We start from the raw sequence: 13,962 nt of genomic DNA on the forward strand, positions 1-13,962 counted from the left end.
TACAAAGTTGCTCCAAACACAGTGATAGGCAATTTTATAAAAAAATAAATAAAGGTTTTCGAAGGTGCACATAGCCTTTACCTTAGTTTAGTTTATAAGACCATGATGGCAAATGTCTTCCCCCTATAAACAGCTCCCCTCAACCCCAGACTCTGAAAAGACACACAGCGGTCACCTATATTGGTTGTCACTATTGACCCCTTCAGTCCAGGACATCCTATAATTACTATATGATTCTCCTTGTCGTGCTGATTGGTTAAAGTGTAACTCAATGTAACCGTATTCTCTTAAAGGTACCAGGTGATCAGCACCCCGACTGATTTCTTTATGGTGATGGAATATGTCCCAGGGGGAGAGTTATTTGACTATATATGCAAACATGGGCGGGTAAGTCCTAAAGTATTCATAGAGTTGTGTGATCCCCAAAGTAGCACACCCCAATATATGAGAATGGCAAGTCCTGACGTTCCTCCTTGCCCCTTTCCTGCCCTCAGCTCAGTGCCAATTCCTGAGTAATCCAACAGACTGGTTGCTAGGGAATTTCTACCTATTGAATGTTACTGTTGTCAGACATTGTATCCATAGCAACCAGTCTGGCTCAAGTGACTCAGCGGTTCTTCTCAGACCAGGATTGTCCAGGTGCTGGCAGCAGAGAAGGGGTTAAGCAGCCTGGCAGCGGCCACTCCATGCCATCCCCATCTCAGCCTGCACTAGTTATCAGATTTTATAGTTACAATGTGAACAAGCGCCGAGTTTCTAGATACAAGATGTGAACTGGAAAGAAAATAAATAGCAATTCCCCAAAATATACTAGAGGACCAAAGTGCTCCTTGCTATTATTAAAAAGTGCAGGTCAGAGCTGCATAGTAAAAGGAGGGTGGTCCTCGGCAGCACAGAGTATTTCAGGATAAGAGTGTGCTGAGCTTGTCTGAGATCACATAGTGAGAGTTACAGGGCTGTATGTGTCATGTTGTGAGGATGAGAATGGAGACAAGTGAAAGATCACAGACTGAGAGTTACATAGTGGAAGGAGCAGGGGCCCCAGCAGCACAGAGTATTTCAGGAGAGGAATATGGTGATCTTATGTGAGCAGTGACCCGTCTTCTCATGTGATTATATTAGCGAGGACTGGACTGTATGTGATAGGGACAGTGCCCTGATGTGAGGGGGAGAATGGAGACAAGTGGAAGGGCACTGGGGGAAGCATCCCAGCAGCACAAAGTGTTTAAGCAGATTACTTCCAATCTTGCCGCAAGCAATACGAAATACAACTTGTTTTAAACTTCTTTAAAGGGGTTGGCCAGTCATAAAAAAATGTATGGCCTATCCTCAGGATAGGCCATCAATACTTGATTGGTGGGGCTCAGACTCTTGGCACCCCTACTGATCAGTGACAGTAAGGAAGGCAATGCAGCACTCACACGAGAGGCCCCGTTAAAACAGCTGATCGGCGGGGTTGCAGGAAGTCGGACCCCCACCGGTCAATTTTTTATATCTAGACAGCCCCTTTAAGAGCAGCTTTGTGCATGAAATGTATTTTCGTACAATCCTTATAGATGTATTCCAGTATAACGCTCCGTCGCTCGCTCATGTCTGCCAGGCTGGCCGGGGGGGGGGGGGGTCATGCTTGTCTTGGAGTCATTGACGCATGACCCTCTCCAAAGCTAAAAGCCATTTTACCTCCTTCTAGGTAGAAGATGCCGAGGCCCGGCGCCTGTTCCAGCAGATCCTGTCCGCTGTAGATTATTGCCACAGACATATGGTGGTTCACCGGGATCTGAAACCGGAGAACGTGTTACTGGACGCACACATGAATGCCAAGATTGCTGACTTTGGTATGTGACTCCGCAAGCGTTCCAGGAATGCCGCCAGCGAGCAGGTCGTTTGCTGAAGGTTGTCAGGATAAAGTGTTTCACTGAGCGCTGGCAAACAAATCCATCCTCCAAATCCTCCGTGTTCTCACTACTCAGCAGTTCTCCAGTCTTAATCATTGTAAAATGACATTCCGCAACTTTCTAATATACTTTATGCGTCAATTCCCTATTATTTCCAAGATCTCTGCTTACTGTCAGTGAATACAAACATTCTTGTTTATATCCAGGGGCTGAAAACCCATCCTGACCGAAATACTTTTCACAGCTGAGGGTTTGATACAATTGTATCCAGTCTAGACAATCCTCTGTGAACTAAACATCAGCAGCTTAGGCCCTGTTCACATCAGCGCTGCCCTTCCGTTGAGGCGTTCCGTCGGAGGTTTCCGCCAGGTTAACCCCTCAACGGAAAGGCAAACGGAAACCTCAGCTTCCGTTTCCCTCACCATTGATCTCAGACGACTGCGCAATTGTTTCCGTCAAAACAACGGAACCCTGTCACAACAGTGACCAACGGAAGCCATTAACAACGTTTCCGTCACCATTGAGATCAATGGTGAGGGAAACGGAAGCCAACGCTGATGTGAACAGGCCCTTACATCTTTGTCCTGACAGTTTGCTACAATGTATCATTGCAAGTAAAATGTATCAGCCTGGAGTCCAGACAGCTTACACCATAGAGGACGGTCTAGACTCGATACGTTTGTAACAAACCCTCAGCTGTGACAAGTATTAGGTCCTTTTAGTTTTTTAGCCTCGGGATGTAACCACAAATGTTCTCATTCGCTGACAGCAAGCACAGATCTTGAATTTGGTGAGGAAATAAAACACAATGGGGTAGATTTCGTTTTATTGTTTTAAACTAGACCAGGCAGAAGATGCAGCAAACTTCTTCCCATGGCGCACGCTGTGTGATAAATTTGGCACATCTTACTAGATATGTTAGACTCTCTTCTCTTCTCACTCCTCTTCTTGGTTACTTTTGACCGATTAATGGCGCCAAAATGTTTGCACAATTTTGGCACATTTAGCCCTCGTTCACACAGTGCAGATTTGATGTCAATTTTGCATCTATTTTTTAAGCCAAAACCAGGAACGAAAGTGAAAGAGAAGAAAAATCTAAATGAAGGCCTTATAGGTCTCCTCTCCTGGATCCAATTCTGGTATGGGCTTAAAAAATGAATGCGAAATCTGCACTGTGTGAACCAAGCCTTAAAGGGTAACTAAACGTTCAACAAACTTCTGACATGTCATAGTGACATGTCAGAAGTTTTGATCGGTGGGGTCCGAGCACTTGAGAACCCCACCAATCGCTAAAACGAAGCGGTCGTGTGAGCGTTCGGCCGCTTCATGTCTGTTCGGCTTTTTCCAGAAAGCCAATGTATCAGAGTACGGACTAAATAGAAAGTCTATGAGCCCGTACTCCGCTACATCGGCTTCCCGTAAAAAGCCAAACACAAATGAAGCGGCTGAGCGCTCACACGAATGCTTCTGCCGTTTCGTTTTAGTGATTGGTGGGGTTCTCAGTGCTCGGACCCCACTAATCAAAACTTCTGACATGTCACTATGTCCTCTTTTCTATACACTTTTCAAAACTGTCTAGGAAGGTGCAAAAGGAGTCTAACACGCATAATAAATCGGGTTCAAGACATCTACACCCCTTTAACCCACTAAATTGAGATACATGGTAAGAATAACAGCAGCTTGTTGATGGTTTCCATATAATAACGGATTTTTTTTTTTAACACTGAACAGACTGAGAATGAAGTGAACAATAAAAAAAAGTAAAAACCAGTAATTTAGGTGATGAAGATAGATAAGTAAGCGGCCGCATGTGAGACTGTAGAGCGGACGTTGTTCAGACATGGATGGAGTGCGATAGATATTTCTAGCCGTGTTCCTCAATAAGTGTCATCCATCGTCTCCTCCCTGGACATGTCATAGAATTGCTCTACTTGTGGCAGAACATCCTGCGGGCCCCTCAGACATAGGGGGTCCAGGTGTCAGTGCATCCTCTCCGGCCCCTGACACTACACGACTTCCCCATCATCTTATTCCTTTACTAGTTTTTAACCAAATCACTAATATTCACCACAAAGGGCACATTGTGACAAACTCAGCTCTGCTACATCACATTAAATCCCTCATTCTGCACAGGTCTGTCTAACATGATGTCAGACGGGGAGTTCCTACGTACGAGCTGTGGCTCCCCAAACTACGCAGCCCCTGAAGTCATATCAGGAAGGTAAGATATGAGCGTGATCTCCGACCCGCTACGGAATTTTCTAGAATAAATAACCTTCTTTTTATTATATAGAAAAAAAATCTCCCCCTCCCCCACTATATGTCACTTGTCTCATTCTATAGATTGTATGCTGGACCTGAAGTGGACATATGGAGCTGCGGGGTGATCCTATACGCCCTTCTGTGTGGGACTTTGCCCTTTGATGATGAGCACGTTCCAACCCTCTTCAAGAAGATCCGTGGTGGAGTATTTTACATCCCCGAGTACCTGAACCGCTCGGTGGCGACATTGTTAATGCACATGCTGCAGGTCGACCCTCTGAAACGCTCCACCATCAAAGACATAAGGTAAAAATCCTTCACTATTGAGTGCAGTATAAGGCCTCATTTACACGAGCGTAATATACGCGCGTGCTTTTCACGCGTGTCGTACGCACCTATATTACTCTATGGGGCAGTTTAGACGATGCGTGAATTTTGCGCAGCGTGAGTGCGTTGCGTAAAACTCACGACATGTTCTATAATCGTGCGTTTTTCGCGCATCCACGCACCCATTGAAGTCAATGGGTGCGTGAAAACCACGCATGCCGCACGGAAGCATTTCCGTGCAAACTGCGTGATTCGCGCAAGAGCTGTCAAAAGGATGAATGTAAACAGAAAAGCACCACCTGCTTTTCTGTTTACAAACATCCAAACGGAGTGTCAAATTAGAGATGAGCGCACCGAACTTCACCGGGTTCGGCCGAACTCGTTTTGACCGAACCCGGCAAAAAATGTTCGGGTACGCGACGTCAGGAGACAGTCACTGCCCACGGTGCTGAAAGACTTAAACTGTTTCAGCACCATGGACAGTGACTTTCGATCACAATATACATATACGTGTAAAAAAAAAACAGAAGTTCGGACTTACCGATAAGTCCCGGCTCCTTCCTCCAGTCCGACCTCCCGGGATGACAATTCAGGCCAAGTGACAGCTGCAGCCAATCACAGGCCAAGCACCGCCTGCAGCCAATCACAGGCAGCAGCGGTCACTTGGACTGCCGCGTCATCCAGGGAGGTGGGGCCGGATGACAAGAGAGGGACGCGTCACCAAGGCAACGGCCGGGAGACCGGACTGGAGGAAGCAGGAAGTTCATGGTAAGTTTGAACGTCTTTTTTTATTCACAGGTTGGTGTATATTGTGATCGGCATTCACTGTCGAGGGTGCTGAAAGAGTTACTGCCGATCAGTTAGCTCTTTCAGCACCCTGGACAGTGACTGACATCGACTAGCCTCATCTCTATGATGGCGGCTGCGCGAAAATCACGCAGCCGCGCATCATACACGGATGACACACGGAGCTGTCAAGTGCCTTTTGCGCGCGCAAAACGCAGCGTTTTTTGCGCGCGCAAAACGCACACGCTCGTGTAAATCAGGTCTAAGGCTGTGTTCACACAGGGTGGATAGGCTGCGTAAAACCACACATATCGTATCCACCCTGGGCGCCGCCGGGAATTACGGCTGAAAAACCACAGCAAATTGTGGTGTCATTTTTCGGCCGGAATGTCCGCTGCGGAAAACCGCACATTCAAAAAATTAAAAGTTGTAGTTAAGTAGCCACGGCGATACATCCCTGCACCCAGGACGTATTGGATACCGTTTCATTCCATGTGACCGCTGCAGCTTGTGATTGGCCTGTGATTGGCTGCAGCCGTCACATGGGATGAAACGTCATCGCAGGAGGTCGGCATGGACGAGGAAACACAGAATTCTGGGTAAGGGTATGTGCACACGGCTTATTTTTGGCCGTTTTTCGGGCCTTAAACGGACGAAAAATCGGGAGCAGAACGCCTCCAAATATCTGCCTATTGATTTCAATGGGAAAAACGGCGTTCTGTTCTGACGGGGCGTTTTTTTTACGTGGCCGTTTTGAAAAACTTTTTGAAAAACGGCTGCGTAAAATAACGCTCGCGAAAAAGAACTCCATGTCACTTCTTGGGATGTTTTTGGAACCGTTTTTCATTGACTCTATAGAAAAACAGCTCCAAAAATGGCTGAAAAAACGGCGCGAAAAATTAGAGTGGCTAAAAAAACGTCTGAAAATCAGGAGCTGTTTTCTCTTGAAAACAGCTCAGTATTTTCATAGGTTTTTTGCTAAGCGTGTGAACATAGCCTCAGTATAAAAAAGAGTTGCGCTTTTTGCGGCGGAATCGCAGATTTTCTGCCGCAAAAATCGCAACATCTGCTATTTGTCGCGTGTTTTACCTCCCATTGAATTCTATGGGGAAAACACGCAACAAATAAGCAGCGTTTCCGCAAATACAATTTACATGCTGCAGATAGAAAAAAAAAAAAAAGGCACCGCAGGTCAATTTCTGAGCGTTTTTTTCGCTTATCATTTTTTTTAAATCTCATCCTCTGTGCTGCTGTATGATGCTGCGGATTTTCCACAATGAAATGCGTTGTGGAAAATACGCTGCGTGTGAACTTACCCTAAGGCCATGTTCACACTGAGTTTTTCGCAGGCAGAATTTCTTTCACAAAATTCCGTTTGGAAGTTTGAGGCAGATTTTCCTCTCCCTGCACGCCAATTTTCGCAGCGTTTTTCGAACGCGGCCATTGAGCGCCGCAGGCATAAAACGCAGCAAAATACGCTTTCTCTGCCTCCCATTGATGTCAATGGGAGGTCAAAGGCATAAACGCCCGAAGATAGGGCATGTCCCTTCTTTCTCCCGCGAGGCGGTTTTACCGCTCGTGGGAAAAAGACGCCTCCGCCTCCCATTGAAATCAATGGGAGGCATTTTCGGGCCGTTTTTGACGAGTTTTGCGGCGCGGTTTTCGCATCAAAAAACTTGGCAAAAAACTCTGTGTGACAATTGCTTCACCTCAGTGGAATAGAGAGCTCTGATACATTGTAACAAGCCATACACCTCTGCAGGGACGGACATATCATTGGTGCAGCCTGCACAGCCGCTGCCACCTAGACAGCAGGTTTGTACGGTCTATTGGATTGCATGTAAGGGACTGAGCTAAGGATAACGGATCACAATTATTGGTGGACTGTTAGAGGGACATAAGGGGGGTGTTCTTTGAGTTACTGTAGAGTTGGGGGCCAGCATAATGTCCTTGCACGGGTTCCTTCTGCGGTCGTTCAGCGACCCTGCGCCTGTGTTGGACATGATCAGTACAGATTTTTAATCTCTTATTGAAAATAACAATGTTTCCATTCTATGACAAAAAGCAGAGATCTTGAAAGAGGTGAGAAAGCGAAAAACACAAAATATGTTAGAAAGTATCAGAACTTTTCATTTGACAATATTTAAGCTTAATTTGCAGAGGTTTTCCCAGCTTAGACATTTATAACGTATCCACATGTCTCATGGGTGGGGGTCCCATCTATTTGGAAGACAGGGGTCCCCAGCTCTCCTGCAGGCCAAGGCTGTATACAGGGGGAGACCAAATGGAGAGGTGTGCATGGCTATTCTCCTATCACAGAGAGCCGCGCTCATGCACCTCTGCGTTTAGTGTGGCCATCTTGGCTTGCAGAATGGGGATCAGGGCACCCCTCTTCTCCTGATAAAGGGAGATCCCAAATGCATGACCTCCACCTATCAAAATATGTCTAAAACGGGGAAACCCTTTTACTGTTTGTTTGATCTGTCGCCCCCACCTGAGAAAACGAGAGAATTACACCTCAAGTTTCTATTTGCTCATATAATCCAAAACTGCAGCTATTGGGAGTTGTAGTTCCTCCAAAGCGGGGAGCAGCAAGCAGTGGGGGTCTATACGATGAGAAAAAAACATCAAATGGTTCCAGAAATAAATTGACATTTCACAGCAAATAGTTAACGGCAGTCGGCGTGACCCGTACCCGACCCTGAACGCACAGCGGTTGCCGCGACTCTTTTGACTGATAGCTGTGAAGGGGCTTAATGCGAAGTTGTGTTATGACAAGTTCATTGTAACCATAGCGAAATGTATTATAGCGTGAAAAAGGGGGATTATGGGTAATCTCCCACATCCTGAACCAAATGCCAGAAACGCGTCTGGGGGTTTTCTCTGCAGCCATTCAGCTGAACACATTTCAGTGACCTTCACGGGCCCCCCAGGAAGGGGTTTCAAGCTGCCGTTAGGAACCAGTTTTCTGGACAGGTTGTTTTTCTTTTCCTTTTCTCCCTCGTGCCCTTCATTTGTTTGGTTTACATGAACGTGTAATTGTGTGACGGATTACGGGGGGAAGTTTAGCAAATTCAATTAAGGTGGTTTTCGATGTGCACTGTTGACCTGTCAGTAGTCCAGGATAATGATTCTCTCAATGGGACGGGTGACGCCATTGTCAAAACTTTGTAGAGCAGCCACAGAAAACCTATTGGGTGTTTGCAAAGTCAAAGCCCACCAAGTCCAGTTGCGTGTGAACATACCCTAAGGCTTCGTTCAGATCTGCGTTGAGACTCAGCTGTTCAGTCCTTCCTGATGACGTCACAGTACTGGTGCGATGACATCATTAGGTCCAGCCCACCTACTTCTCCAGACAATACAGAACTTAACCTCCCTTCCCATAGGACACAACATGATTTAACCATTAGGCTTCGTTCACATCTGCGTCGGGACTCCGTTCAGGGGTTACGTCTGAGCTTTCCATCAGGGGAACCCATGACTGGAATCCAAACTGAAGCAAACGGAAACCATGGGGTTTCCGTTGGCATCAGCATTGATTTCAATGGTGACGGATCCAGTGGAAATGGTTTCTGTTTGTCATCGTAATTTTGACGGAATCAATACCGTAGTCGACTGCGCTATTCATTATGTCAAAATGACGGAACCCTTACGCAACGGTGTCAAACGGAAACCATTCGCACTGGATCCGTCACCATTGAAATGAATGGTGATGCAAATGGAAACTTATGGTTTCCGTTTGTTTCAGTTTGGATTCCGTTCATGGGTTCCCCTAACAGAAAAGTCTGACGGAACAACTGAACGGAGCCCCGACACAGATGTGAACGAAGCCTAATGGTTAAATCACATTGTGTCCTATGGGAAGGGAGGTTAAGTTCTGTATTGTCTGGAGAAGCAGGTGGGCTGGGCCTAATGATGTCATCGCACCAGTACTGTGACGTCATCAGGAGGGACTGAGCAGCTATGAGCCCTTTAAAGCCTGATCGGTAAAATGCCCTGATCTGAATGCAATTTCCTCTGGGAACAGCGTTCCTTAGACAAGACTTAAAGTAAACAAACACAGGAATACTCGAGTAGTCAGCCCCAAAAATGGTCTAAACTTAGGAGAGTCCCAACCTCCAGCAGAAATATACTGTTCCCCTGTGAGTTACACATCATCGGTTGGACTTTACATCAATGACATTCTGTGTATGGAGAACACCTCTAATCCATGCAAGAATCTAGAGACTTCCATTAGTTCACATTTAGAGCTCCTACTAGAAGGCTACACAATATTTAATTCTGTATCGGACTGGTACTGCCGAGTTAGGTTGGGTTGGGACTATCAATTTTTTTTAGCCAAGCCCTCACCTAGTGTTTGATTGATACGTCCTAATGTTTTGTTGGGTTGATCTAGTCTCCATGAATTGAGCCCTGAATGGAGGGATAGATAGTTTTCTTTCTGAGGTCTCCACCATGGTGACCTTCTGGTTGTATGATCACTTTTGGGTGGATTCCTTGGATTTTAGTCATTCATTCTCCGGCTGGGGTTGTAGTATTTAATGGACCGTGTTTTGTTTGACCCCAGAGAACATGAGTGGTTTAAGCAGGATCTCCCCAGCTACCTGTTCCCAGAAGACCCATCTTATGACGCCAACGCGATTGACGATGAAGCCGTGAAAGAAGTTTGTGATAAATTTGAGTGCACCGAGTCAGAGTTTATGAACAGTCTCTACAGCGGAGATCCACAAGATCAACTAGCAGTGGCTTACCATCTCATCATAGACAACCGAAGAATCATGCACCAGGCCAGTGAATTCTACCTCGCCTCCAGTCCACCCACTGGATCATTTATGGATGAAATGCACATCCCCCCAGGGGTCAAACCTCACCCAGAACGAATGCCACCCTTAATTGCGGATAGCCCCAAAGCCAGAAATTCACTGGATGCCCTGAACACTACCAAACCTAAGCCCTTAACCGTGAAGAAAGCCAAATGGCACCTGGGGATCCGCAGTCAGAGTAAACCTCATGATATTATGGCCGAGGTGTACAGAGCAATGACGCAGCTGGATTTTGATTGGAAGGTGAGAATTAAGGCGAAAAATTTGTGTGAAAAAATTATTTGTGTCGTTTCCTTTTGGGCTGGAAAGTGACAACAGCAGAAATGTTCTCAATGAGGTCGTCACCCACCCCCCTTCCCCCACATGGTGGTCATGGACGCTGTAGTTCTTCACAGATGTCCCTCCCCATAATTCCAAAGCCTGTCAGTTTGCAATGTTTCCACAGAGACTGGACGTCCATTGTTCTGGAATTTATTACCTGCAAATCTCTCAGTTGGATGCAAAGTGTTATAATTATTAACATATAATAGTGAGAGTAGTTATTCAGCTAATACTAGATACAATGTGACAAAGCTGCATGAAAAAACAAGAATATAACACACTGTGTAGCCTCCAACTACCTCATATACACACATACATACACATAGATATATACACAGATACATATAAATACACGAAGATACATACACATAGATACATACACATATACATAGATAGAAACATACATACACATAGATACATACACATATACATAGATAGAAACATACATACACATAGATACATACACATATACATAGATAGAAACATACATACACATAGATACATACACATATACATAGATAGAAACATACATACACATAGATACATACACATATACATAGATAGAAACATACATACACATAGATACATACACATATACATAGATAGAAACATACATACACATAGATACATACACATATACATAGATAGAAACATACATACACATAGATACATACACATATACATAGATAGAAACATACATACACATAGATACATACACATATACATAGATAGAAACATACATACACATAGATATATATATACATAGAAAAAAGCAAAGCAAAAGCAGCACCGTTCTTCCAGTATAGGGTGCACAAGTCCCTGTTCAGACACACGACCAGTGTCCCAAATCCACAGCAAAATCCAATACACAGGTCAGCACTCCAGGTTAAGTGAAAGAAGGATCTTTTTATTCACCACATGCAACGTTTCAGCCCTGCTCAATGGGGCCTTTCTCAAGGCTTGAGAAAGGCCCCATTGAGCAGGGCTGAAACGTTGCATGTGGTGAATAAAAAGATCCTTCTTTCACTTAACCTGGAGTGCTGACCTGTGTATTGGATTTTGCTATATATATATATATATATATATATATATATATATATATATATATATATACATAGATATATACACATATACAGATATACATAGATATATACACATATACAGATATACATAGATATATACACATATACAGATATACATAGATATATACACATATACAGATATACATAGATATATACACATATACAGATATACATAGATATATACACATATACAGATATACATAGATATATACACATATACATAGATACATACACACATTTACATAGATACATACACATATATATATACATAGATATATACACACACATATACACACATATACATACACATATACATACACATAAATATATACACATACACAGATATATACACACACAAATACTTAGATACATACACACACTTATACACACACATATACTCACACACATACACAGATATATACATGCAAACAGATATATACACATACACAGATATATACACACACAAATACATAGATATATACACACACATATATATAAATATATGCAGAAATTGCCAATTGGAGTGCTGCGGTCATTTCTGCATATATCTAGAGGACCGTTTGGATCAAGGTCAGGACCGCATAGCACCAACCTATGCAATTACGAAGTGCTGCTTTTTTTCTTCTACCTCTTTTTAGATATACAGGGTGGGCCATTTATATGGATACACCTAAATAAAATGGGAATGGTTGGTGATATTAACTTCCTGTTTGTGGCACATTAGTATATGGGAGGGGGGAAACTTTTCAAGCTGGGTGTTGACCATGGCGGCCATTTTGAAGTCGGACATTTTGTATCCAACTTTAGTTTTTTCAATGGGAAGAGGGTCATGTGACAAATCAAACTTATCGAGAATTTCACAAGAAAAACAATGGTGTGCTTGGTTTTAACGTTACTTTATTCTTTCATGAGTTATTTACAAGTTTCTGACCACTTATAAAATGTGTTCAAAGTGCTGCCCATTGTGTTGGATTGTCAATGCAACCCTCTTCTCCCACTCTTCACACACTGATAGCAACACCGCAGAAGAATTGCTAGCACAGGCTTCCAGTATCCGTAGTTTCAGTTGCTGCACATCTCGTATCTTCACAGCATAGACAATGGCCTTCAGATGACCCCAAAGATAAAAGTCTAAGGGGGTCAGACCTAGGGGGCCATTCAACTGGCCCACGACGACCAATCCACTTTCCAGGAAACTGTTCATCTAGGAATGCTCGGGCAGCACTTTGAACACATTGAAAAAACTAAAGTTGGATACAAAATGTCCGACTTCAAAGTGGCCGCCATGGTCAACACCCAGCTTGAAAAGTTTCCCCCCTCCCATATACTAATGTGCCACAAACAGGAAGTTAATATCACCAACCATTCCCATTTTATTTAGGTGTATCCATATAAATGGCCCACCCTGTATACATAGATACATACACACACTTATACAAACACATATACATAGATATACATACACAGATATACACACACACACATATACATAGATATATACACACACATATACATAGATATATAGATACACATATACATACACACATACATAGATATATACACACATAATACACATATACATAGATATACACACACATACATAGATATATACACACACACACATACATAGATCTATACACATACATAGATATATACACACATAATACACATATACATAGATATACACACACACACACACATACATAGATCTATACACATACATAGATCTATACACACACACATACGTAGATATAAACACACACACACACACACACACACACACATGCATAGATATATACACACACACATACATAGATCTATACAAACACACATATACGTAGATATATACACACACATACATAGATATACACACACACACACATATACATAGATATATACACACACACACACACACACACACACACACATATATACACACACACATACATAGATATACAAACAAACACATATACATAGATATATACACACACACATACATAGATATATACACACACACACACATACATAGATATATACACACACACACACACACACACGCATAGATATATACACACACACTTACATAGATATACACACACACACACACATACATATATACATAGATATATACACACACATACATAGATATATACACACACACACACATATACATAGATATATACACACACACACATACATAGATATATACACACACATACATAGATATATACACACACACACATATACATAGATATATACACACACACACATACATAGATATATACACACACACACACACATATATACATAGATATATACACACACATACATAGATATATACACACACACACATATACATAGATATATACACACACACACACACACATACATAGATATATACACACACACACACATACATAGATATATACACACACACATACATACATAGATATATACACACACACA

General features: G+C 43.1%; 1 protein-coding gene across 3 annotated transcripts in view; it reads left to right on the forward strand.

Moving 5' to 3' along the window:
* PRKAA2 (protein kinase AMP-activated catalytic subunit alpha 2) overlaps window positions 1–13,962 on the forward strand; it is a 28,803-nt gene that overhangs the window by 10,001 nt on the left and 4,840 nt on the right. For 2 of the 3 annotated variants that reach the window (XM_075832683.1, XM_075832684.1), the window contains 5 exons: window positions 294–387; window positions 1,691–1,835; window positions 4,029–4,116; window positions 4,239–4,463; window positions 9,838–10,336. In XM_075832683.1, the coding sequence (XP_075688798.1) occupies window positions 294–387; window positions 1,691–1,835; window positions 4,029–4,116; window positions 4,239–4,463; window positions 9,838–10,336 (1,051 nt within the window). The remainder of the gene's footprint in view (window positions 1–293; window positions 388–1,690; window positions 1,836–4,028; window positions 4,117–4,238; window positions 4,464–9,837; window positions 10,337–13,962) is intronic. The other variant, XM_075832685.1, reaches the window with a different exon arrangement.

This window comes from Rhinoderma darwinii, chromosome 7, assembly GCF_050947455.1.
Source record: "Rhinoderma darwinii isolate aRhiDar2 chromosome 7, aRhiDar2.hap1, whole genome shotgun sequence".
Taxonomy (NCBI): Eukaryota; Metazoa; Chordata; class Amphibia; order Anura; family Rhinodermatidae; genus Rhinoderma; species Rhinoderma darwinii.